The 27276-nt window shown below is 41.1% G+C and overlaps 1 protein-coding gene across 4 annotated transcripts in view; it reads right to left on the bottom strand.

The window, feature by feature from the left end:
- Window positions 1-27276, bottom strand: part of ccdc149a (coiled-coil domain containing 149a) — a 133459-nt gene that overhangs the window by 54947 nt on the left and 51236 nt on the right. For all 4 annotated transcript variants that reach the window (XM_072563972.1, XM_072563971.1, XM_072563970.1 and 1 more), the window contains exons 4-6: window positions 24568-24675; window positions 13936-14052; window positions 9987-10159 (exon numbers count right to left, since the gene is read on the bottom strand). In XM_072563972.1, the coding sequence (XP_072420073.1) occupies window positions 9987-10159; window positions 13936-14052; window positions 24568-24675 (398 nt within the window). The remainder of the gene's footprint in view (window positions 1-9986; window positions 10160-13935; window positions 14053-24567; window positions 24676-27276) is intronic.

A 27276-nucleotide genomic window follows, 5' to 3' on the forward strand; every position in this document is an offset into this window, starting at 1 on the left:
AAATTGTATTTGTTTGCAGGCTTTCTGGAGGTTCGAATGGAACTTCCTTCTCAAGTCTGAAACAAACTGCCATTTAAAATTTCAAAACCTATTCCTTGGTAGTTTTTCAATCCAAAGTTCACCTACTATCAGCTTGTCTCCTAAAATGAGGAATAACTTCTCCCAAAGTTATACGATCACAAGGAAACCACACAGTTCTATTTTTGACCTACAAATTGCAAAATCAACATAGCTTGTACATTATCCTTAATACTGCAATGTCCATTTTTCCCAGTTAATATTCCAAGACATATGGGTTGTCTTGACTTGGAGATGCCGGTGTTGGACTGGGGTGTACAAATTAAAAATCACACAACACCAGGTTATAGTCCAACAGGTTTAATTGGAAGCACACTAGCTTTTGGACCACCTGATGAAGGAGCAGCTAGTGTGCTTCCAATTAAACCTATTGGAACATAACCTGGTGTTGTGTGATTTTTAACTTTGTCTTCTTGACATTTTACACTATTTTCCTCCCAGTTTACAATAATTCCCAAGATTTGTATCATGCAAAGAAGAAAGATGAATGATATGATATATAAATCATAGAGTTGGTATGATGTTAAATATGTAAGCAAATTATCCCAAAGACTGAGGTATCAAACAGCATATCTGGTTGGAAATTCACAAGAGGCAAGTTACTGATCTACTAAACATGTCAAGGACAAAAGGGTAATGAGGGAGCAAATAGGGCCCCTGAAAGATCAGCAAGTAAGCCTTTGTGTGGAGCCGCAGGAGATGGGGGAGATACTAAATGAGTATTTTACATCAGTGTTTACTTTGGAAAGGACATGGAAGATACAGAATGTAGGGAAATAGATGGTGACATCTTGAAACTTGCCCATGTTACAGAGGAGGAAGTCTTGAAATGCATAAAGGTGGATAAATCCCCAGGACCGGATCAGGTGTACCCTAGAACTCTGTGGTAAGCTAGGGAAGTGATTGGTGGGCCTCTTGCTGAGATATTTGTATCATTGATAGTTATGGGTGAGGTGCCAGAAGACTGGAGGTTGGCTAATATGGTGCCACCGTTTACGAATGGTGGTAAGGACAAGCCAGGGAACTATAGCCCAGTGAGCCTGACGTCAGTGGTGGGCAAATTGTTGGAGGGAATCCTGAGGGACAGGATGTACACATATTTGGAAAGGCAAGGAGTGATTAGGGATAGTCAACATGGTTTTGTGCACAGGAAATCATGTTTCACAAAGTTGAATGAGTTTTTGGAAAAAATAACAAGGAGGATTGATGAGGGCAGTGCGGTGGACGTGATCTATATGGACTTCAGTCAGGCGTTTGACAAGGTTGCCCATGAGGGACTGGTTAGCAAGGTTAGATCCCATGGAAGACAGGGAAGAACAAGCCATTTGGATACAGAACTGGCTCGAAGGTAAAAGACAGAGGATGGAGGTGGAGAATTGTTTTTCAGACTGGAGGCCTGTGACCAGTGGAGTGCCACAAGATCAGTGCTGGGTCCACTACTTTTTGTCATTTATATAAATGATTTGGATATGAACATAGTATGTGTAATTAGTAAGTTTGCAGATGACACCAAAATTGGAGGTGTAGTGGACAGCGAAGAGGGTTACCTCAGATTACAACAAGGTATTGACCAGATGGGCCAATCGGCTGAGAAGTGGCAGATGAAGTTTAATTTAGATAAATGTTAGGTGCTGCATTTTGGGAAAGCAAATCTTAGCAGGACTTATACACTTAATGTGGACATAGAGTCGAAGAGATGTACAGCACGGAAACAGACCCTTTGGTCCAACTTGTCCATGCCGACCAGATATCCTACCCTAATCTAGTCCCACTTGCCAACACCTGGTAATTCAATGTCATATCCATGTTGCTACTGTCTCTTTTATTACATTCCAATTATGTTAGCACTAAATACTCCTAAAGCTGAAAAACTAGACATATTTTTTCATCAATATATAACTATTAATTGAGATATGACACGGCACCTTATGTGTCTGGAATGGAGTTTGATGGGGTTTCTGTACAGAACTACTATCTTAAGTAAACACATTTGCAGTATATGTTGCCATCTCAAATCTCTCCAACATACTCATTGCATTTCAGTGTGCACAGCAGCCAACCTACCTCATAAGGGAGGAGGAGGAGGAGGAATATCTGAATGGTTTGCTCCAGACTTCAGTTACGCCTTGTAGGGAGATTCAGGCTCAGAATGAGGTTGATATGATCAATAACGCACTGAATAAAGAGAACCCAGCAAGATGGAGAATGAGGATCTGCAGCAACTGATGCTATCAAATAGGCACAATGTATTACTGCCTGTAAACACAAGGATACGGACTTTTGGTAGACAGACAGAAGGATGACTGTAGCAGTTTGAAGCCAAAGGTTAGCCAACAGGTGGAGGTGAAAATGGTGGTGGGGAAAGTGATAGTTGTAAGTGATCCACTAATTAAGGGGATAGATTGCACTTTTTGCAAGCAGCAGTTAAAGTTTCATAATGTGTGTTAGCTATCTGGTGCCAGGCTAAGTATATAAACTGCTTGATAGGATATTGAACAGAGATGGGGAGAGTAAGACAATATAGACACAAGGTCCTGTCAGAATACCAGGAGCTCGAAGATTGATATAAAATCAAGCTTTGAAAGCTTATAATCTTTGGATAATCTGCAAGGTGCCAAATGATTCTGTTTTTGTGTGTCATTTTCTGGTCTCCTCTGTCAACTTTGGCAAACCCTGGTTGTGATGTCTTCTTAACTTTCCCAAAGAAGACTTTTCCCCCCTCTAACTCCCCTACATTTTTCACTTTCATGTAATTTGCCATTGAAACACAGGTTTCAAACTGTACAAGATTACGATCATGAGCACATCTCAGAAAATTGAGTAAAAATAATTCCATTTCTGCCAGAACAAAACTTGCTTTTAACCATTCGAGTGTAAACTGGACCCATTTCAGATAATCTACGCTTCAGTGTCAACAGCTATTGTAATTTAAGGATGACATTTATGCTCCTATAAAACATCACTCCCTGGCTGCGATATTCAAGTGAGAATGAGACTGTCAAAAGGAAATAAAAAGAAAAATGAGTTTTATTGTGAGATGTGACCTTTTAAGCAGAAAGAAAGAAATGGCAAGATTTGAAAATGAGGTTTAAAAATAGTGCACTGGCCATTCTTTTCTAAGCAGATATAGAGCTGGATATTAAACAGGAGAGTGTTATGGAAAGGAAACAAAGCTTTTCTGACAAGCTGTAATCAGCACAGAGGAGGCCATTTACGTTTATTATCCACGCTGTCTCTCTGCAATAGCAACTCTGCTAGTCCTACTCCCCCAAGCTTTTCCCATGACCTTGATGCTTTTTCCCCCCCTTCAGATAATGATCCAATTTCCTTTTAAAAGCCACAATTGAATTGCCTTCCACCACCTTTCTCAGGTATTGCAATCCAAATCCTAAAAACATTTTCATCCCATCAGCAATCGTTCTTTCACAAATCACCTTAAAATCAATGTCCTCTGGTTTTTGACCCTTTTGCTAATGGGAGTAATCCTGCCTTAGAATTACTATCACTGTTCAAAGGAGGAACTCACTTCCTAACATTCAGGGTATATCTACAGCTAAACAATCACACTTGTTCAAGAAAGCAGTTCACCACAACCTTCTCAAGGGTAATTAGGAATGGATAATAATGATTAGCCCTTTCAGCAATGTCCACATACCATGAATGAACAAAAAGAGAAAAGGGTAATCCTGATAGATGCTGAATCAGCTAAAATTAAATTATAAATGAAACAAATAGAATTTGAGAATTAAAAGCAGAAATGAAAGAAATTGAATTGGAAAGATATGACAGAGAAATACAGAACCTTTAATTAGCATACTAAAAGGAACAAGAAAAAGTTTGAAAGAAAAAAAGGAAAAAGCAAAGGCAAGCCTTGGATTTTAACGAGAAAATAATTAAGAAGGTATGAACTGGACAAAGAAAAATTTGAATTAAACAAACAGGGCTGCCGGTAAAACTTGCAGAAGATGCAGAATTAAGTCCCGGCTTTGATCTGATGAGGAGCATTAATTTAATTGCTATTTTACTGAGAAGGGATATGAAATGTATTTTGCCTCATTTGAGAAAACTGTAGTGGCGGAAAAAAAATTGGATCATTAGACTGCAGAATCAATTCTAGAAAAAGTTTTGCAGCTACAATCATCTCTTTCCAAAGAACAGTTTTTGTGATTACAATACAGTAAAAGATGCTGTTCTCAATGCTTATGAGTTTGTGCCAGATGTTTATCCTCAAATATTTTAAAAATTCAAAAAGAAACAGAACCAGAGTTTTGCGGAACATGCTGAAGAAAAGGAAATTACTTTTGAAAGGTAGAATCTGTCAATGAAGGTTAAACAGGGTTTTAAAAACTAAGGGAGATGATTCTGATGGAAGAATTTTAAAATAGGGTATTTTTGTGAATAAAGTCCCACCGGGAGACCAGAAAGTCTCCAACGTAAGGAAAACTGCTATAATGTCAACCTGATTATAAGCTGTCTCATAAACGTTTTAATATCAAGCCATTGTTGTTGAATTCTGAAAGCAATGAGGAAAATGTCCCAGGGAAGCAAAAAAAACCCTCCTTGGAGTAGTAAGAGCCACCACCTTTAAGTCTGATTGAAAAAGATTAACATCTTATCTTCATTGTAAATAAAGTCCAGATTAATTCTGAATTTTGGACATTAAAAGACAAAACTGTAGCATTTGTAAGATGACACAGCATTGCTCCTGAAATGCAGTCCGAATGAGTGAAGGTAATGACAAACTAATATGTTCTTCTGTATTTTGTAATACGGTGGAGCAGGGTGCAGAAAATGATAGAAGTTTTCTGCTTAATGAAGTGTCCTCTCTTTGTGCATCTTTTCTGCAGTTGTAACATTGTATTCCTTGCTCTGTTCTACTTCCCTTATGCACCTTGTATTCTTTACTCTTTTATTCATTCACCAGATGAGGGTGTCACTGGTTAGGCAGCATTTATTAATTATCCCCAATTAAACAAGAGTCAGCCACATTAGCTGTTGGTCTAGAATCACATGTAGACCAGACCAGGTAAAAATAGCAGTTTCCTTCCCTAAAGGACATAAGGGTGGGTTTTTCCAACAATTGACAATGGATTCGTGGTCAACATTAGATTCTTAATTCCAGATTTTTTTATTGAACTGAATTCAATTCCACCACCTGCTGTGGTGGGATTTGAACAGAGGTCCCTGGGACATTATCCCGGTCTCTGCATTAACAGTCCAGTGATAATACCACTATACCATCACCTTCTCTATATGCTATGATCTGCCTGTACTGCATGCAAAACAAAACTTGTCACTCTACCTGGGTACATGTGACAATAGTAAATAAAAAAAAATCAAATCTTTGTGGAGAAAGCTAATTGCTATTCTTAATGATACAGGAGCAGCATGGTCACTGACATTGGCAGTTATTGAGAATTACTCTCTTGAAAATTCCCTAAATAAAAATGGATGGTTATGGGATTAGTGGTGGATTTTTAAAATTTATATGTTTATATAAGTTAAATTAAAATGCACCTTAATTACTATTCATGTGATCATTGGCATGTGGTTTTCTTTATTAGGGAATGAATTGGTTGGAGACCAGGTATCACTGTCTGCAGTGACTTTGGGGAAGCACACCAAGATTGTTGAAACCAAAATTGTACAAGAAAAGCCGAATGACGTTAAGAACATCACAGGCTTTCTGTAAGTCTGCTGTGAGAACTAATATTATGACCAAAGATGTGTCCAAAGGGTTAGAAATTCAGCTTAGCAATCCTAAAATGATACTGGAGCATCTGGTTGAAAAGAAAAATGTTCAGGGTGACTGGTGATGAGTTAAAACTGTCTGAATTAGATCACATGACAAACATGAGGAAGGCTTAGAAAAATAGATCTGAAAATGTGTTGCTGGAAAAGCTCAGCAGGTCAGGCAGTATCCAAGGAACAGGAGAATCGACGTTTCGGGCATAAGCCCTTCTTCAGGAATGAGGAAAGTGTTTCCAGCAGGCTAAGATAAAAGGTAGGGAGGAGGGACTTGGGGGAGGGGCATTGGAAATGCGATAGGTGGAAGGAGGTCAAGGTGAGGGTGATAGGCCGGAGTGGGGTGGGGGTGGAGAGGTCAGGAAGAAGATTGCAGGTTAGGAAGGCGGTGCTGAGTTTGAGGGATTTGACTGATGGTATTGGAACTGGTCCTCCTGGGAGCAGATGCGGCGGAGACGAAGGAATTGGGAATATGGGATGGCATTTTTACAGGAGGCAGGGTGGGAGGAAGTGTAGTCTAGGTAGCTGTGGGAGTCGGTCGGTTTATAGTAAATGTCTGTGTTGATTCGGTCGCCTGAGATAGAAATGGAAAGGTCTCGGAAGGGGAGGGAGGAGTCTGAGACGGTCCAGGTGAATTTGAGGTCGGGGTGGAAGGTGTTGGTAAAGTGGATGAACTGTTCAACCTCCTCGTGGGAGCACGAGGCAGTGCCAATACAGTCATTGATGTAGCGGAGGAAAAGGTGGGGGGTGGTGCCAGTGTAGAAAAGTAGATACAAACAGTACTCAAAGCAAATGATGAAACAAAAGAAATTAATGCTTTGAAGAAGAGTACAAAAAGCTGAAGTGAATCCCAACACAATACACCTGCAAGGAAGGAGATATATTCTTGAAAATAAATGAATACCTCAAAATGATGAGGCATCAAATCTTGCTGAAAGGGAATTAGACAAAGTTTGAAGTCAAAAGACACAAAGTAAAATGAATTTAAGAACATTTATGAACTAAGTAAAAAGGAATAATCAAGCTTTCCTAGATTAATATCAAAATATCCTGAACAATGTATGCAAAACAGCCAAAGAGAAGTTCTTTTGACATAAAAATGAACTCTTTGCACAGAAAGAGGCAGGGCTAAATATATGTCTTCAAGAAAATTTGACTGAAGGGTTAAGTCATAGAACTTAGAGTTAAAAATACAGTCAAATAGTCACAGAGATGCACAACATATAAACACATTCTTCAGTCCAATTCGTCCATGCTGACCAGACATACCAACCCAATCTAGTCCCACTTGCCAGCATTTGATCCATATCCTTCTAAACCCTTCCTATTAATTTACCCATCCAAATGCCTTTTAAATGTTGCAATTGTACCAGCCTCCACCACTTCCTCTGGCAGCTCATTCCATACACGCACCACTCTCTGAGTTGCCACCCTGAGGTCCCTTTTAAAATCTTTCCCCTCTCAACTTAAACCTATGCTGTCTAGTTTTGGACTCCCCAAACTAGGGAAAAGACCCCTTGTCAACTTATCCTATCAATGCCCCTCATGATTTTATAAACCTCTATAAGGTCACCCTTCAGCCTCCAACACTCCAGTGAAAATAGCCCTAGCCTATTCAGCCTCTCTCTACAGCTCAAACCTTGAATAACCTTGAATGGAAACAGGATGAGATTAATTCATTTGTTCTCAACAATTCAAATATTTGTCTCATTGAAACCTTTCCTCCCCAAAGACATGGCCATGAAAAAAATATATAGCCATGACAGAAAATGGAGATCAGCAATTAGAACTTGAATAGAGCCGTTAGAGACTGTTTTTAAAAATGAAAACCTGACAGTAAGTTATTACTTAATTTTAAAGTAGAACAAAATAACTTGTTGAGGACAGAACATAATGAACACTCTGTCTGGGGACTTCTCCTTGGATTCCAATTCACAGCCACCAGCACCTGCAGTGTTGTTCTTGATTAAGGTAACCAGACCAAATAAGCTGTAAGCTTTGGGCCCATCAACATCAGCAGTCCCTACAGGTTTGAAAAGTATCATGAAAATGAGAACCAAGGTCCAACCTTTTACCTAAGGACCTGGAAAAACTGTAAGAACTATATAGAAAAAGAGATCTTTTGCAGAGACTGAAAGGAAATAAATCAACCAGTAGTAAAAACAACTATTGTTGGCAATTCACACAAGTTAACTTTAAACCAAACTGTCGCATGTGGTAAATTGTGACAGATTATGTCTCATAGTATTGCCAATTTGAGATGTTCAGTAGTGAAATGTGGTAAAAGAGAAAAGAATGTTAGAGTCATAGAGCCCTTCAAGCCCAACTCATCCATGCTAACAAGGTTTCCTAAACTGAATACACTTGTACAGTGTGTAATCATTTAGTTGTCAAAATGTTTACAATATTCTAATTGGTTGTGTTTTAATAGTATCATGGAAAAAATGATTACTATGGTACAACATAATTATGTTTTAAAATGTCCCCTCTAACTTGAGTTGAAACAGATTGTTCTGGAGACAGCATGGTGAATCATGAGCAGCACTTCAGCCTGAAAACAAGCCTGTGTTATCCAGTTGCCATGGGGGCAAGAAACCCAAACAGAAACCCATTGAATTGCCAAGTGACAGTTTTCACACTGTCGCAGGGAAAAAGGACAGTTCCTTTTTGAGTGGCAGGGAGAGTGAAGGTACCGTGCTGTGGAGAAGTGTAGAAGAATGGAATTATATTAACACTAAGCAGCATGCTTGTGAGAGTTCATTTTCTGTCTGAAAGGAAGGGAACTAAAAAGTCTCTTAGAGATCTAATAAACAGGTTGTCATTAAGGTGATAAAAACAAAACTGGATCCAGACAATTCGGGCTCAATGAAACAATTTCCCAAGACACTGGGAATTCTGACCTTGCATTGCGAAGAGAAGTGAGCTTACTGGAGAGCTGTCAGTTATTGTATGACGTGTTCCTGTAATGCTAGGTATCTGTCAGAAGTGCAGCACACTGCTGAAAGATTTCATAAGACATATTACAATTGCAATAATTAGTCAAAGTAAAAGTGCTTTACATTAATTTGGTGCATTAGTTAATTAATGTTTGATCTCTGTAGATTTTAGTTTGCTTCTGACAATATCATAAGACCATAAAACATAGGAGTGGAAATAAGGCCATTCGGCCCATTGAGTCCACTCCGCCATTCAATCATGGCTGATGGGCATTTCAACTCCACTTACCCGCATTCTCCCCGTAGCCCTTAATTCCTTGTGACATCAAGAATTTATCAATCTCTGCTTTGAAGACACTTAGCATCCCAGCCTCCACTGTACTCTGCGGCAATGAATTCCACAGGCCCACCACTCTCTGGCTGAAGAAATGTCTCCGTATTTCTGTTCGGAATTTACCCCCTCTAATTCTAAGGCTGTGTCCACAGGTCCTAGTCTCCTCGCCTAACAGAAACAATTTCCTAGCGTCCACCCTTTCCAAGTCATGTATTATCTTGTAAGTTTCTATTAGATCGCCCCTTAATCTTCTAAACTCCAATGAATACAATCCCAGGATCCTCAGTCGTTCCTCGTATGTGAGACCTACCATTCCAGGGATCATCCATGTGAATCTCCGCTGGACACGCTCCAGTGCCAGTATGTCCTTCCTGAGGTGTGGGGACCAAAACTGGACACAGTACTCCAAATGGGGCCTAACTAGAGCTTTATAAAGTCTCAGTAGCCCAACGGTGCTTTTATATTCCAACCCTCTTGAGATAAATTTTATATTCCAACCCTCTTGAGATAGCTTGTCATGTCTGCGAGTTGATGGGAAATTCATCTTTTATTAAAACTATTGACCTCTACAGGAATCATAAGAGTAGATTTTGTGAAATCACATGCTAACACTCATCTCCATTACAAGAGCACAGAAGTGCCAGCGCGCAGAAAGGGATCATTCAGCTTTTCATCTCTGCACTGCTTGCAATGCATCTAGCACCATTTGCCTATTTCCTCCATTCAGAAGAGGAATGAATATAAAATAGAAAACTGGGGAAAATATCCCTATTTTTCTCACATATTTAGGATAAATTGCATATATTAAATTATATCATCATGGCCATACGTGGTGTGAAGGATTATTTATTTGCAGCTGCCAGAAGTAAAAAAGAAGGGAAAGCTTCAGTCACCTGTTCTCCATGCACAATGCATCCACGTCAATGATACGGTTTTCATGCCCTCCAAGAATATGGTTAATCTCCTGATTTAGGCGGTCAGCTTTCTCCTGGTAGAAAGATCGTTCGACCTTAACATCCTGCAGCTCATCCACTGCTGCTTGATAATCATGATCCAAACGTTCAATCTGCAAAATAAAAGCAGAATCACTGGGGAGTCTCAGGACTGTTGGATACATATTTAAACTGTTCACTGAAAACATCCTAAAATTATGTGAATTCAAATTCAAAAGCTAGAAGCAACTATAAAAACATTGACTTTTAAGGCTAGATTTAATTGCTTCTATGTATTTACACTGTGAGCTTCCAGTAAACAGGAATAAGCCTTCGTATAATTGTTCACTTGTGGGTTTTTATTTATAGATTCAGTTGTCATTTACAAGCTGAAGATTCTGCAATTTATGTAACTGGGAAATTGAAGTTCCAGAGATACTAGTCTTATAAAGGGTGTTCTACATTTGCATCCACCTGATTGTTCAATTATTTATCCAAAATAAATTTTGTGTTCAATCCTCATTGTAATGACTGATCCTATTCCAACTGACAGCTTCTGAATACCTTACCTAATTTCCAACATGAACCGAATAGGTGAATGGCCTCCAGCTCCCTTATGACTCAAATGGTTGAATTCTACAGCGTCCACAGGACCGTTCCTTTTCTAATAGGTTGAGGAAGTAAGTGGGGTCTTACATAAGCCCACCCACAATCCCAATAAGTAAATGGTGGGAACAGATTTAATTGCTTTCAGCCAAGATTTTCACTCCTTTCTTGGGAGGAAGTCCCCAATTTAGACAGTTGTCAGCAAATTGGAGTCCTGACAGCTTTGTTGTCCCCACCTTACCAGTGAGATCACTGGCAATGCCAGGACTATACATAGGACCACCATGCCCATGCCCAATGGCCCAGATAGGTCTGAGCTCAGAGTCCTCAATGAATTGTGTTGGGAAAAGGGGGGAATGTCATTGAGAGTGGAGGCCAATATTTAGGGTTAAAGGGAAGAATGACATTTTTGAGGAGGTGGGGTTGAGTGAGATACCTCCAATGGACCTGCGGGCATGGTGGGGTGCACAAAGGGGTCTCCCCTCCATTGCCCTACACCAGTTGATACAAATAAAGCTGCTTAGTCTCATTCATGCTGTGTCCCCAATCCCCACCGTCACAGGTAACATCTCGGGCATCGGTCACTTAAAGTGAATGAGCAGCTGACATCTCTCTCCTCCCTGCCCAGTAACAGTTCAACATCTTGGGGAGGGTTGGTCAGTAGATAGGGAAAGGCCTTCTGCTGGATTTTATGCTTCCCTCACCTTAAGGAGTACAGAGTCCAGCCTCACGATTCAAAGTGCTAAAAATGCATGGAAGTCGAATTTGAATGCAGAATTCTTGGCAGTGTGAAGGAACAGAGGGATCTTGGGATCCATGACCATAGATCTCTCAAGATTGATAGTTTGCCAAGAAGACGTATGGTGCATTGGCTTTCATGAGCAGGGGAATTGAGTTTAAGAGCCATGAGGTTATCCTGCAGCTCTATAGAGTCCTTGGTTAGAACATGCTTAGAATATTCTGTTCAGTTCTGGTTGCTTCATCATAGGAACAATGTAGGAGCTTGAGAGAGGGTACAGAGGAGATTTACCAGGATGCTGCCTGGACTGGAGGGCATGTCTTATAAAGAATGGTCAGGGAACTAGGGTTTTTCTCACTGGAGCGAAGAAGGATGACAGGCGACTTGATAGAGGTGTACAAGATGTTGGGAGGCATAGATAGCGGGGATAGACAGCGGCTTTTTCCCATAGCGAATAGGGCTATCATGAGGGGATATAACTTTAAGGTAATTGGAGGAAGGCTTAGGAGAGATGTCAGAGGTAGATTCTTTACTCAGAGTGGTGGGTGCGGGAGTGCACTGCCAGCAGTAGTGGTAGAGTCAGATACAGTAGGGACATGTAAGCGACTCTTGGATAGGCGCATGGAAGATATTACAATGAAGAGTATGTAGGTTAGTCTGATCTTAGAGTAAGATAAAAGGCCGGCACAACATCGAGGAATGAAGGGCCTGTATTGTGCTGTACTGTTCTATATTCTATGTTCTATGAAATCATCTTTAGTCATCAATTCATGTTTCTGAACTCTTGCAGCATTTTGAGTGGACAGACAGGTAGTTCAATGGAAGTATCAAATAGCAGGAAACAAAGACAGACTGAGAAGTAAATTCCAATACAAAATGTTGCAAGCTTTGTTCAGATGGGGAGCTGAAGTCTGACAGAACTGTTTTCCATCCAAACCCACCTCTAAAATATCCACTTCTGGCTTTCATGTTGGCTTGAAGGTAAACAGGAAACTAACCCATTCCATTCACACACTCTTAAATTTCAGCTTCCCAAATATTCCCAGAAAGCTACATGGAAATGAGGACTTGGTTGATTCAGATGAGGGTTTTTACATATGCCTCCTGAATCCTGGTGTCTGCCTGACAAGCTTTTTCAAATGGCCATTCCGAACTACCTACAACCTTCTCTCTTCCCAGTACTTCCAATCTTCCCCAATATAAAGCCCAGTACCCACCACATCATCTCCCCCCACTACAAGGAAGTTTCAGATTTTTGTATAAATTTGTACACAGGCTTGCCATTCGAAATTGGTTGTTAGCTGTGAAAGGGTGAGGTCATCAAGCAGGGCATTAAAGAAATCAAGAGGTCATTAAAGCATGGGTTAGATCTTAGTGTGTTGGAGAAGAACTAATGGAGAAGGCAGTATTCTGGCAGTGCAAGCCAGTAGTGTTGAAAATGGAATCAGTGGCGGAGGGAGTGCTCAACTCCGAGTCATACATTACACTAAAACTCTATCACTTAAGACAGGTTGAGGAAGTTGATGGAGAATATTTCTGGTTTTGCCTACTTTGAGCTGCAGGGAATTTTCACTGATCCAGGTTTTAATGGTGGAGTGTTATTAGGGAGTACAGAGGTAGTCTTAGAGAAATGCAGAAGGCTGAGTTGAGAATCATCAGCATAAATGTGAAAACCAACCCCGTAACTTTGTCTGGATAATGCTGCCAAGAGGGGATGAAGAGGAAGGGACTAATACAATGCATACAGTACACTAGAGGTGCAGACACAAAGGGAAACATCTGGGATGACATAATGTCTTTGCTACAACAGGCAACAGTGAGACCCTGGTCTCCCTCACGCCTGCCCCCACTGTCACCAGTAACATCTCACGCCTTGGTCACTTAAATGACTGAGCGGCTGACACCTCCTTCCTCCCCCCGAGTGACATTTTAACAGCTTGGGGAGTGGATGGGTAGATGGGGAAAAGGTTATTGGCTGGATTTTACAGAGTACGCCTTCAGGAGTAAGTAAATGCCAGCCTCATGACTCAATTGCTGAACCTGCATCAAATCACCTTTACAACACCATCTACCATTTTGAACTCCTATAGCACATTGAGTTGTATTAGAAATGGAATTAGTGGGGAGATGGTGATGGGGACATGGGTAATGCTCAGGCCCAAGTCACACACTAGACGTATGACTTTGATGGATACAGTCTAGTTGCTTTGTTTCGATAAAAACTGAGCTGTTGGTAGTGGACACAAATACTCTGCCCTCATAAAATGAGGGCAGAATATATGATTGATAATAATTTTAAAAAGTAAAGTATAACTAGAATAATTAGTTTCTGGATTAGTGGTGCTGGAAGAGCACAGCAGTTTCAGGCAGCATCCGAAGAGCAGTAAAATTGACATTTCGGGCAAAAGCCCTTCATCAGGAATACAGCTGAAGGGCTTTTGCCCAAAACGTCCATTTTACTGCTCCTCTGATGCTGCCTGAACTGCTGTTCTCTTCCAGCACCACTAATCCAGAATCTGGCTCCCAGCATCTGCAGTCATTGTTTTTACCTAGAATAATTAGTACCTGTTCATGTGTTTTTTCCAACTGCTGAACAAGGTCCTCACGTTCATGTGCAGGAAAATGACGAGCTCCTACTTCTTCGTCACCTAAACGCTGTTTGGCAATCGTCATTCTTAGGAGCTCAAGACAGAAAACGAATCATTAACACAGCCACTACTTTATGATCACTGAAGAAGTCAAATTCAATTTTTAACCCAAGAGTTTCTTACAATATTTTGGAGATTGCATTCTGCTATTCTGCCCCTTTTTTTCAAAAGCATCAAACTAGTGGCCTTGATCACCATGCAAAGAGCTTCTCAGTCTGAACAACACTTTGATCTTAATAGTTCTTTATGATGTATTTTTGATACCAGTTGGTTGTAAAGATCAATGGTCCTTTCATAGTACATTAACATAAGAACCTTTAATAGAAGTTCATTGATCTAGCTGTGCAGGCGTTCTCAAACAGATTGATTTGAAAATTTTGCATTTTCTCAATACTTCCAAAGTATATTGCAATTGAAACCAGTTGGAAAATAAGAACTATAAATACCATAACCTGGTAGATAGGTCAACCTTTGCCCTCATAAATAGCTGGTGAATCAATGTAAAATCATTAAATTTATGAAATCCAACTCCAACTTCCTACGAGGAATAACAATTTCTGCTTTATTCATGGTAGGAATCAAGGCAGCAGGTTAACTGGTTCAGGAGAGGTGGATCCGTCATTATTTGTTTTGATGAGGGCCTTTTCTTGCAATTTGAACCATAATTTGAAATGAATGCTTCCTGAGTTTGAGATTCCAGGGTTTCAATATGTCATCAAGATAAATGAAGGGATGATTGAACCACTGAACCATTGTGGCAACTGATTAAAGATCAAAACTTCCAATGTGAACAAGGTTAAAAATCACACAACACCAGGTTATAGTCCAACAGGTTTATTTTGAAGCTCTAGCTTTCGAAGCGCTGCTCCTTCATCAGGTGGTTGTGACGCAGGACCATAACACTTAGAATTTATAGCAAAAGATTACAGTGTCATGCAGCTGAAGTGATAAACAGAATCCGTGCTCATGGCTTCTTTTCTCACTCCCCTCTGGGAAATGGTTTTTTGAGATTACCAATAGTGAGAGACTTGGTTGGAGATATTGACAAAGAGAACTTCAGAACTGCTGACAGTACAGCTGCATTTGTTAATTTTCCTCATGTGAAGTCCAATGAAACCCATAGCTGCAAGAACATTGTATGAAGTGAGCTGCAGAAAGTGGAGTACAGGAAACTCATGCGAGGCACGATCCACCTCACAATTGTTGGATAGAAATCCAACTGCACTGACCTCGCTAAAGAGCGGTTTTCCGAGGAGTGTGAGTATCTCATCAGCTGGTCTTAGAATGAGACCTGCTCCCTGTTAGATGTCATGTCGATATGTATGATCAGTGGCTGTTAAGGTCACCACTAGCCTCTATTTCTTCGCTTATGGCTCCTACCAGGGCTCTAGCAGAGACTGAAAGAGGGTCGCACAGTCAGATGAGCTGAATGGCTGATGAATTATCTTCCAGGTCTGGGAAGTATGTAAATGCACCCCATGAATACAAAGCAATAATGAGCATCCACTCTGGCTCACATTTGTAGTTAACTTCCCCCAAATGCAGGGTTCCTACAGCTGCAGCCCAACAATCCAAGCATCACCTGAGTAACAGGAGCAGTTGCCAGCTGCAAATGATTTCATTCCATCAATACTCGGTTGCTGCGCAATCACAAGAAAAAGGTTCCCACAAGTCAGTGGCACACTGCCTGGGTGCTGCCACGGTCCTTTCTTATTGCAGCAGTCAAAATTCTGATGTGTTCATGCCTGGAAGCAGCCTTAAGAGACAGCTTCTAAACTGTAATGGACACTCCTTTCAAACTTGATGCCTTGTACATAAGAGGAACCCCACCATTAAACACCAAGAGTACTGCAACTAGTCATTGAGAATGCTATCCACTTGCTCAATATGTGCTTTAAATAGCTTTCAGGTCTGAAAGGGTCCTTCAATACCCGCACACAAGCAATTCAAGGACAAAAATTTTATGCTGTGTTCTGAACAACATCTCACAATGGGAAGTAATGCTTCAGACCTCAACATCAAGGAAGGGAGCCAGAAGGAGATGCAAGTGAAAGAGGAAGAGAAGGAAGATGAAGGTGGGACTCTCAATCTGAACCCAGCTGCTCACAGTGTTACTGGATTGCCAGTGATATTTCAATCATTTGAAGGCTCAGTTAGATACTCAAATAGACCAGAGTAATTACCACATCCTCTCTCTATCCCCCTGCTAAATCTTCAACATTTCATCAATGCATTAGCCCATTAAATCATCCAGGAAAGATTCTGATGTCCAGGTACAAACTACTATTTCAAAGCTTTGCAACCATCTTGTTCCCCTAAACTCAGATCCTCCTGCCTCCTTGTTACTATCAATCCTGTAATTTCTGTCACATTCATCACATTCTGTATGTTTCTAATTTGGAATTAAATTATTTTCTCCCCTAAAACTACTCTCCCTGGTCTTTGCTTACCTTATCATGACAATATCATCATGCTGGTACTAACTTGTAGTTATGGAGGTCACTGTTTAGAGAAAGTCAGAGTTTATGTTGATATTTTTTCTCTCAGGAATAATCTATAATTCAACCATGCTATTGCAAGATAATAATAATATCTCTTCTTTTAAAATAATTTGTGTTTCACTGAAATTCTGTTTTCAAATCACTGGATTAAAAAATAACATTCATCTCGATACACTGTATGCATGTGGCAGTATTTTGTTTCTGAACACTCCTCCATATTACATGCTGAATGGAAATAACATTTCAGAATCAAAGCAAGAACTGTAATACAAGATTACTTTTTGAACCAAAGGCCAGGATTTTCAATCACCCCTGGGGTTAGACTGGAAGAGAGCATAGTTGACAGCAACACTTCTGGATGGTTTGTCAGTGGCCCTATGCCTCTAAGATGCAGGGGCAGCTTCAAAGGAGAACATGGGATAGGACCCTGTGAAACTCACTCATCTCTAATATTGACAGGCTAAGCTCCTTGAGGAGTTTGTTAAGCAGACAGCCAAAAGATAATTTCCAAATCACAATTTGTCAAACCCAAAAAACCTGTCACTTGTTATTGCACAGCAGTGGGTTCAAAGCAGCAACAATTTTTTTTTTAACTAGGTTTTCAGATAAGTTTCTGTACCTTTCAGTTGGCTGTCTGGCCAATTCCCTGGGTGGGCAGGCTGTTGTCCCTCCAATGTCTCACCTCCTCTCTTTTGTAAGGCAGGTGCAGGTCTCATCAATGCTTGCTGCCTGCCTTTGGCGACCATGTTTATCAGATAGCTCCCACCTCTTGGCAGAGACCAGCATCACTGGCTGAATTAAGGTGGCTATATTTGTAAGCAACACAGATGCAACACCATTGTGGACTGGGAAATTATCTGGGTTTTGGGTTCACAAGCATGGATTGAACATCAAACCCAAAAGATCAAAGTTTTACAGATTCGCTTAAATAGATTCATTGCAGCATTAGGACAGCATCCTTAATAAAAGAAAATGCATAAATTCTTAAGAACGTGGCCACAGTATGCATGGTTTAGTTAACTGGCAATCAACATTAATATATTGATGGAGTAATATTATGGTGCACATGTGTGACCTCTTAATGCCCTTATTAAGCATCAGTGATGCACAGAATTGTGGAATCACCAGATACTCATCCAGCCATTCTCCAAACTGATTATGAGATTCCTGGCTAGCTACATTGGAGTGTGAGAGATTCCTGATGACCACACTGCTGGGTGTATAGCTGTTAATCTCAGACTGAATGAGTGTGGTGTCATTAGTCCCAGTTTCAATGGCCAAGTAAAGTAAGGCTAGAATCATGACAGAACAATCTATTGCGGTCCTGGCAGCTCAGGTTCTACATTCAAGTGACCTCAGCTGACCATGATGAGACCAAATGAAACCATATGGGAAGAAAAGTCTTTAGATTCCTTTTAAAAATGTGAACCAGTCTATATAAAAAAAGAACAAAAAAAGTAAAGGATCACAATGTATAGAGCCCTGGTTTGACCCTCACTTTGAATACTCAATTCAGTTCTTGGTATCACAATTCAGAAAGGAAGATACACAGTATAGATTATCAGAATTATATCAGGGCCATCTGGTTGATTTAAGATGACTGGACTGGCTTGCATCCCTTAGAGGGCTGGTTGGCTCAGTTGGCTAGACAGCTGGTCTGTAATGCAGCATGATGCCAACAGTGTGGGTTCAATTCCTTCACTAGCTACACTTACCATGAAGGATTCCCTCAATCTCTCCCAGCGGCAGAAGTGTGGTGACCCTCAGGTTAAGGTAGTTCTCTCTGTAATGAGAGAGCAGCCCTATGGTGTGATAAGACTAGGGTGACTTTATCCACAGAGTATTGAAAAAAAAACTAAAAATATCTAACTGAGCTGTTTAAGATGATAAACAGACTTTATAGGTAGGTAGCGAAAAACTTTCCTCTGGTGAGATTGCCCAAAACAAGGGACCTTGAAAACAGAGGATATTACAGAAGTTGTTTTCTAGTTGCTAGATCTGCTTGAAATCTATTCCATATCCACAGTGGTAATGCCACACAGTATGATGAAGGGCATGCCCAATGTGAACATAGGATTTCCTCACTACAGGGTTCTTTCATGGTCACTGCTGCTAACACTGGCATGGCCAGGTGCACCCGCATAAGTTGGTGAGGACAAAGCCAAATAGCTTTATCTTTCAAGATAATGTGGTTGCCTCATTATCTACTACAGGCCTGGTCTAGCAGCAATGTCCTTTAGAACTTAGCCAACTTGTTCAGTAGTGATTCTAATAACATTGGTATCTGGTCTTGATGATGGACTTTGAAGACCCCCAAACCAGGGTACATCCTGTGACCTTGCACCCCTCAATGCTTCCTTCAAGTATTCACAATAGATCAATACTGATCCATCAGCTGAGGTGGGAGCATAGTATTTGATAAACAGCAGGATGTTTCCTTGTCTGTGTTTGGTCTGATACCATGAAACTTCACGGTGTCTGGAATGAATGTTAAGGACTTTCAGGAATATGCTTCCTGAATTCATACCACTGTACCGCCACATCTACTGGCTAATTCACAGGCCAGTTGAGAGTCAACCAAATTGCGGTGGGCCTGGAGTCACATGTAGGCCAGAGCAGCTAAGGATTTCTATTCTTAAACATCATTAGTGAATCTGTCAGATTTTTATGACAATCCACAATAATTTCATACTTATCCTTACAAAGACTAAGTTTTATTACCCAATGTATTAATTGAATTTAAGTTCCACTAGCAGCTGCAAGCTATGACAATATATTTTTCAGAGCATTAGCCTGGGTTTCTGGATTACTAGTCCTGTGACATAACCATTGCATACCCACAAACTAAAGGATAGTTTAGTCAAAGGAGAATAGAGACTTTTAGAACAATATTTCTGAATTCCTAAAATAAATATTTAACCAGAAGCAACCTGCATAAGTAATAGTTAAATATATTGTTCCAAAATGATAATACTTAAAAATAGAGGAAAAGAAAACCCAGGATGAGCAAAATAAATTACTAAAGCAAGCTAAAAGGGATATTAGAATAATAAAGGGCAACTTGGAGATCAGTTTACTTAAAGGTACTAAGAATTATATTATAAAGTACTTTCATCAAAATGGCACTACAAGAGCACTTGAAGGACAAAGTGACAAAGAATTTACTGGAGATAAATTAGTATTGTTATTAAATTAATAATATATTGATTTTAATACATTCAGAATCCTAGAAGATTTTGAAGTTAATGTGGTAAAGTATTTGAGAAGGGAAGTATTAATGAGCAATCCCATGGGCTATATATCTTATGGTGCTGAAGAGGGCTGGAAAGAAAATTGTGGCAACTGGTAATTGGTATGAAAGGACCATTAAGCATGGTCAGTATCCACTGGGTTGCCTGCATCCTAACTCATATTGACTCTCTGTTGCACCTTCACCCCTTCACTCACTAAACTACATTAGCATCCAGTTCAGTCCCCTCAAGCCTATTCTCCCTCACTAACTTCTTTGCCTCTCTATTTATTTCTATCTTTAAGATGTTACTCAAAACCTACTTCTTGAACCAAGCTTCTGGTCATCTGTCCAATTCTTTGTTCATGTAGAGTCATATTTTGTTGACAATTCTCCTGTGAAACACCTTGGGTCATTCTACACGGTTAAAGGTGCTACATGAATACATGCTGCAGTACCTTAACTTCAAAAGTCCAATGACTTGAACCCAAGGTACTGTGGGCCTGTTGCTATCACTCAGTTGGTAACATGCTTTCTACTAAACCACAAGGTTTCAGGAACATGTACCACTCACAAAAATCAAGCCTCACACTCAGTGCAATGGTGAGGGAGCTTTGTACTGCTAAAGATGCCATGTTTCAGATGGGATATTAAACTGAACCCAATTGCCTGTTTGGATGGACAGAAAAGATCCCATGGCATTATTTCAAGAGCAAGGAAGCTCTCCTCATCCAAGGATTTTCCACCACCCGTGGCTGACAGGCCCTTTAAATATAACGGATTCATTTCCTGCACTTCTGCCCTTGTCCTTTCCCTTCCCTCCAACAATACCAAAAGGATCCCCCGATTCTCAATTTCCACCCCACCAGTCTCCATATCCAAAAAGATCATCAGCCACCATTTCCACCACCTCTAGCAAGATGCCACCACCAGACACATTCCTGCTGCTTCCTTTGTCAGCATTTCTTAGGGACAATTCCCTCCAGGATACCCTTGTCCATCTCTCCTCCACTCCCAACACATTCCCAAAAGCCATCAGAGAAGGTGCAGCACTTGCCATTTACCTGTTCCCTCCTCATCATCCAAGGGCCTAGACACACCTTTCAGGTGAAACAGTTCACTCAATCTAGTCTACTGCACTCGCTGCTCACAATGTGGTCACCTCTACACTGGGGAGATGAAATGTAGAGTGGTGATTGCTTTGAAAAACATTATGCTCTTGTGAAAATAACCCTGAGCTTCCTGTTGTCTGCCACTTCAACACACCACCACGTTCTCTGGCCAATGTCTCTGTCTCAGGCTTGCTGCAGTGCTCCAGCGAAGCTCAGTGCAAGCTGGAAGAATAGCATCTCATCTTCCACTTGGGGACTCTGTAGCCTTTAGGACTCAATATCAAAAGTTCAATAATTTTAGGACCTGATACATCTCCTTCCATGCCCTTTACCCACCCCACACCCTAGACCCTATTAAGATATGGGCTGCTTTCTGCACAACCAATGCTCAATATTAGCTTTTCTCCTTCCCTAGCTTATTATCAACCATCCCTTTCTCTGCCTGACTGTCTTTCTCTCTACCTATCCACGTTTACCACCCCATCCCCTGATATCATAAACACCATCTTTTCCTAGCTTCTATCAGTTCTAGGGAAAGATCACTGAAGTAGAAATGTGAATTCTGCTTTCTATTCACAGATACTGCCAGACCTGCTGAGTTTCTCCAGCAATTTCTTTTTTTGTTTCAGCATCCACTCTTCTTTGATTTATTTCAGCTGTCCTTGGTGCCATTGCCTATATTTATTCCTCAAATCAACATCAGAAAAACAGATTACTTGGTCATCATCACATAGCTGTTTGTGGGAGATTGCTGAGTGCAAATTAGTTGCTATGTTCACCCATTCTTCATAAAGTTCTTCATGGGGTGGAACCTATTGCTAGCACAATGATGAGGCTGGGGACACTAACTGCAGAACACAACAGGCCCAATGCAGCACCAGTCAGGAATTTACCTGGTGAGTTGGGATCTTTATCATGTTAAGGATGGCTATCCTACCTTCAGGAACTGTGATCAATCAGAAGCTCACAGTTCTCTGTTACGCCACCACAAATGGTGGTCAGTGCTGGTACTGCAGCAACTCCAGGCTGAAGTTAAGTGAGGAGGACTCAGCTAGAGAGGCCTGGTGAGGGAATAAAGGGGGATTCTGCAGCTAAATATTGAACACCAAGACAAATTTTTGCTAGTGAGTAGGAAGAGGCCTATTAGCATCCATTTGCAAGCCATTCATGTAATCTCATCTCACTAAGCTGCATTTCCCTTTCACCCACAACCAAGATAAAAACTTGCAGGGAGTGGGATTATCGTTAGTAGTGTATTTTTGAGGGTACAGATTTGATAGTCCAAAGGGCTTCTTCTGTACTGTATTTTTCTATGAAACCGGACAGTGACAATTTCCAACATGAAAATCATGTTGGTGGCTACAGCTCATTGCTTGTTTCTCTGGGCCTCCATCTTGGACATCAGCCACTAACATCTCTTCTGTCATCCAGACACCCCTCCACTGCCCCACTGCTCTAAATCCCCCACATCCCCGTCTAAATGCAATAAAGACAAGGTCCCCTTTTTCCTCACCTACCTTCCCACCAGTCTCTGTATACAACACTTCATCCTCCAACACTTCTGCCAACTCCAACTAGACCGCACCATCTTCCCCTCCCCAGCCCTCTCTGCCTTCCACAAGGACTATTCCCATCACCAATAGTTGGTTTGTACCACTCTTCCCGCCAACCCTTCCGAACCCCCAGGTAACTTCCCCTGCAACCGGAAAAGATGCAAAACCTGCCAGCACACCACCCCCCTCACCTCCATCCAGGGCCTCAAACAGTCCTTCCAAGTGAGACAGACCTGCCTCTCCTCCAACCTAGTTTACTGTAACTGGTGCTCCAAATGTGGTCTTCTCTACATCGGGGAGACTGAATGTAAACCCAAGGCACATTTCGCCAAGTATCTCAGCCACGCCTGCAGGGGCTGACCTGACCTCCCAGTCACTAGCCATTTTAATTCCCCTTCCCACTCCATTTCTGACATGAGCATCCTTGGCCTCCACCATTGCCACAGCGAATCAGACCACAAATTGGAAGAACAACATCTCATCTTCCGCCTGGGCAGCCTACAACCTGGAGGACTCAAGATTGAGTTCTCCAATTTCAAATAACCTCCCTTCCCATCCTCTGACTCCCTTCCCAGCCCCTCCCCCACCCTTCCACTCCTCTGACTGACCCTTCCAGCTACCAACAGGATTCATTCCTCCCATTGACCAACCAGGTGGTACCCTCTACCTGTCTTCACCTATCCCTACCTCACCATTCTGCACCCTCCCCCACCCAAAACCCTCCACCACTTCCCCCCTTTATCTGCAGCTCCCCTTACACCCACTCCCAGTCCTGAAGAAGGGTTATGCCTGAAACGTTGACTGCTCCACCTCCTGGTGCTGTCTGGCTTGCTGTGTTCTTCCAGCCTCCTGCTTGACTAACTAACATCTCATGGCAGTGAATATATGCACTCCCTGTCCTCAGAGCCTGGCATTAGACATATCACGTGTCACATCATGTGAGTTTAGCATGGTTTGGTCTGCAGTCATTACAATAAGGTCTGCTATGTCAAAGATCCATGTGAGACATTCCATGACTCTCCCTGACCTCCCTGTCCCAATATGTGGCATATTACTCAAAGCCATCGTCATTTGTATGTGATACGAACGCTCACTGCTCACATTATTAAGAGCTTGTTCTGTTTCTAACATTCCCCAGACAGGTTCATTGAAATTGTGACCAATGGATCCAGCCACGGCAGGAGTTATCATTGCTATGCCTGCTGTATAACAAAGTTGCAGAGAAATTGAAGAGGAACAAATCCATCAGCAAGAGTAGGACCAGCAGTGACCTCCGGCGTCAGCTGAACAGCTTCCATATTAAGAGGCTGATGCTGAAGCTCTCTTTAGGATGCAAAGAAAGTACAGGAGGCCTATCATCGTCAGTGCTATATCCTCCAGATGAGTGGGGCACACACTCATCACTGAACTGTGCCAATTGCTAGAGCAGGACCTACCACCTGAAGAGATGGCTGGTCAGGTGACTGCCACACTAAACTCAATGCACTGACTGCTTCCAAGCATTCGATGGCAATCTGTGTGTTCTCTCATAATCTTTGACCCATAAATGGATCAAGGCTGTTTTTGATGCAATTTGTAACAGATCACATCATTTCATCTCATTTCCTTGTAACAAAGTCACAGCCTGAGCAGTAGGCTCTGACAACGTCACTGGCATCCTTCAGGTGCAGGGTGCCACTAACTGTACACATTGAGAGCACATTTCAATGCATATTTAACTTCATCAAGAGAGATAAGTTGCATTCCAACAACGTACAAGTCATCTGTGATCATCAGTACCACATCTTAGAAATCCACACCTATAGTGTCTTATAAACACTCAAACACCAGGCAATAAATTGTGAATTTCTGACAGTTCAGAACAAGTCAATGGGTGTGTTTATTCAGTTGAAATGCATACTGTTCCTACTAAAAAAAAACATATTAACCAGAACATTATAATCATTTGCAGAACTGCAGTTATTTACTTTTCATCTTTGGTTCACTACATGAACCATTAATTTATCATATATACAAATTTGTGTTACTTTAGTTCATGTTTCACTATTTTTGTGCTTTGAAGATTTTCTTCCCCTTCTCCCTTTATCTCAAGTAGACGAGATTTTCTCCTTCTTCTCACAACTCCCAATGCTAACCCATCGTCATCAATTATACCTTATTATCACCCTGTGCCTCAGTCAGTCTCTGCTGGAGTTCTTTAATTTCCTCTGTCAGCTGTTTATTCCGCTCTCGAGAACTACTCAATAGTTGTGCAAGGTTCGCCTGTATAAAGAAACACAGATTGATCATATTTACTTCCACATTATAAATTATCTCACTTATAAAATTATCTTGTTCTGTTTCAAGTATTCAACTTCTAAGTTGATTCATTATCTTCACAGGCAAAAATCGGCACCAATATGATTCATTTACCACAGAAAGAGATCAACAGAACGATAAACACAATGGCAAGAACTTGTTGCTAAGCATTTATTGTTCAATATTTGTTAAACCTGCTTCATTTAACTTGCTTGTAAAACTTAAATCACATCAGGCATTAAGCTTAAAAAACAAATTCACTTGTATTAAGTGGCCTGTGGCAAATAGGATTAAATAAAGGTTTCATGTATTTGCTACAATCCAAAAGGTACTTATTTTTTGTTAAAAAAGCAAGAAAACGACAAATTAATGCAACATGCCAACTGGCTTCCATGACTGTTTTGGTTGCAATCCTTATCAAGAAAGTAGCATTAAAAATTGACTGTTTTGACTTAAAAGGGCTGAATCAGTTTCAGTTAGTTAAGGGCTAAATTTTCAGTCAGAAATTATTTTGGTTAAAGTAACTCAGTCAAAGCTGATGAGCCATTGAGGTACTGAAACAGGATAAAGGATAGTCCACACCATCAGCCAAGCAAAATACAAACATTGCCTGCTTTATGTACCACGGGAAATGAATAACCCAACATCCAGACATTTGGCCAACAAAATGTGTGAATCCATCGGAGAGAAATTTAATATTTGACTCGTTGATTAAAGAAGCTGGAAACCAGTTTGCAGAGTTGGGATATGTTAATAAGGCGTCTCTCCTTCTGTTCTTTCGAATAAATGATTGTCATCCTGTTTCTGAGTCCCCTGGCAGTTTTTCAAATGTGACTGACAAGAGTACCTAGTGCAGCTTGGGGGATCTTGTGTCACTTCCTCGGGATCGGTGCTGCATGCAGGGTGAGTATGTTTTAGGTTCCCCCTGCATCATTAGGGGAGAGCTGCACCAGAGTGATGTGGATGGGATCCAAAGAATCTGAAAGAGGGCTCAGGGCAAGAGGCCGTGGGTGAAGGGGCTGAATCACACCGGCAGTCCACAAAGACACATCAGATCCCTTAAAGCTGCTAACATGAGCCAAAAGGCACACTGATCAGGAAACTAAGGCCACACAGGGTAGGAGAATGTCTGAAGAAAATACATAAAAGATGTTTTTGAGAGAGGAGACTGCTGCAGTGACGCTCAGCGCAAGCTGGAAGAACAGCATCTCAACTTCTGCTTGGGGACTCTGCAGTCTTCAGGATTCAATATCAAGTTTGATTCTTTTAGAGCCTGAGCACCTCCTTCCATGTCCTTTCCCTTCTCTCAAACTAGCAGTTCTGTCATGACATGGGATGCATTTAGCACAGCAAATCTATTTTAATCTACTTATTGTCCCCATTTTCAGATTTTCTCCTTTCCTGGCTTATTATCAACTATTCTTAATCTGCATAACTTCCTTTCTCTTGCTCTGGGTTCCATCTCCACCTATCCTTTAACTCCTTTCCACACTGCTCCCCGCAATGTGCATCATCAGCATAAACATCATCTTTCCCCAGCTAGTATAAATTCTGAGGAAGGGTCATTGGACTTGACACTTCTCTCCACAGATGCTGCCAGATCTGCTGAGTTTTTCCAGCAATTTCTTTTTTTGTTTCAGATTTCCAGCATCTATAGTTATTTGTGTTATTCATGAACCAGTAAATATGATTTGTTTTGAGAACCTGGAATAACTTATTGCATGTAATTCAACTGAACATACAAATTTGGGGTTTACATTGATTAATTCCTAACCGGGGGCAGTCCAGTGGCTCAGTGGTTAGCACTGCTGCCTCACAGCGGCAAGCACTTTAGCCAATTGCTTAACCTATCTCTATCACTCTGTGTCATCCTCACCATCTGAGGCAGCATGGTGGCTCAGTGCTGCCTCACAGCATCAGGGAACTGTGTTCAATTTCAGACTCGGGCAAACTCCACACAGACATTCTCCCTGAGTCTATGTGTCACCCTCCGGGTGCTCCGGTTTCCTCCCACAGTCCAAAGATATGTGGGTTAGGTGGATTAGCTGTGGCAAATGTGGAGTTATAGGGTAGAGGGAAGGATCTGGGTGGGATGCTCATCAGAGGGTCAGTGTGGACTAAATGGGACAAGTGGCATGCTTCCACACTGTAGGAATTCTGGGATTTTAAATGAAAGGAAAGTGCATATAAGGTTAGTATAAATGGGAGAAAGTTGTAAAAGGGCACACTTTAGGGGTCTAAAAGTTGAACGGGAGTAGGTTAATTCGAAACACGCTTTGGTGGATAAAACGGTGAATGAGAAATTGGAAACTTTTAGAAGACATGAAGAGAGTGCAAGTTAGGTACATACCCATGAGAAATAAATATGAGATATCCAAAGGTATAGTATCCTGAATAATGAAGGATATTGATTAAAAAATAAGAAAGATAAAGAATCATAGCATCAACTAAAATCAGAAAGAGTATCTCAAAAAAAGGAGAGGCTGAAATAAGGAAGGCAAAGAAGAAGCTTGTGAAAGGATGGCAGGCTGTGTTGAAACAAACAGTAAAATGTTCTTCAAACAT

This window comes from Chiloscyllium punctatum, chromosome 1, assembly GCF_047496795.1.
Source record: "Chiloscyllium punctatum isolate Juve2018m chromosome 1, sChiPun1.3, whole genome shotgun sequence".
Lineage (NCBI taxonomy): Eukaryota > Metazoa > Chordata > Chondrichthyes > Orectolobiformes > Hemiscylliidae > Chiloscyllium > Chiloscyllium punctatum.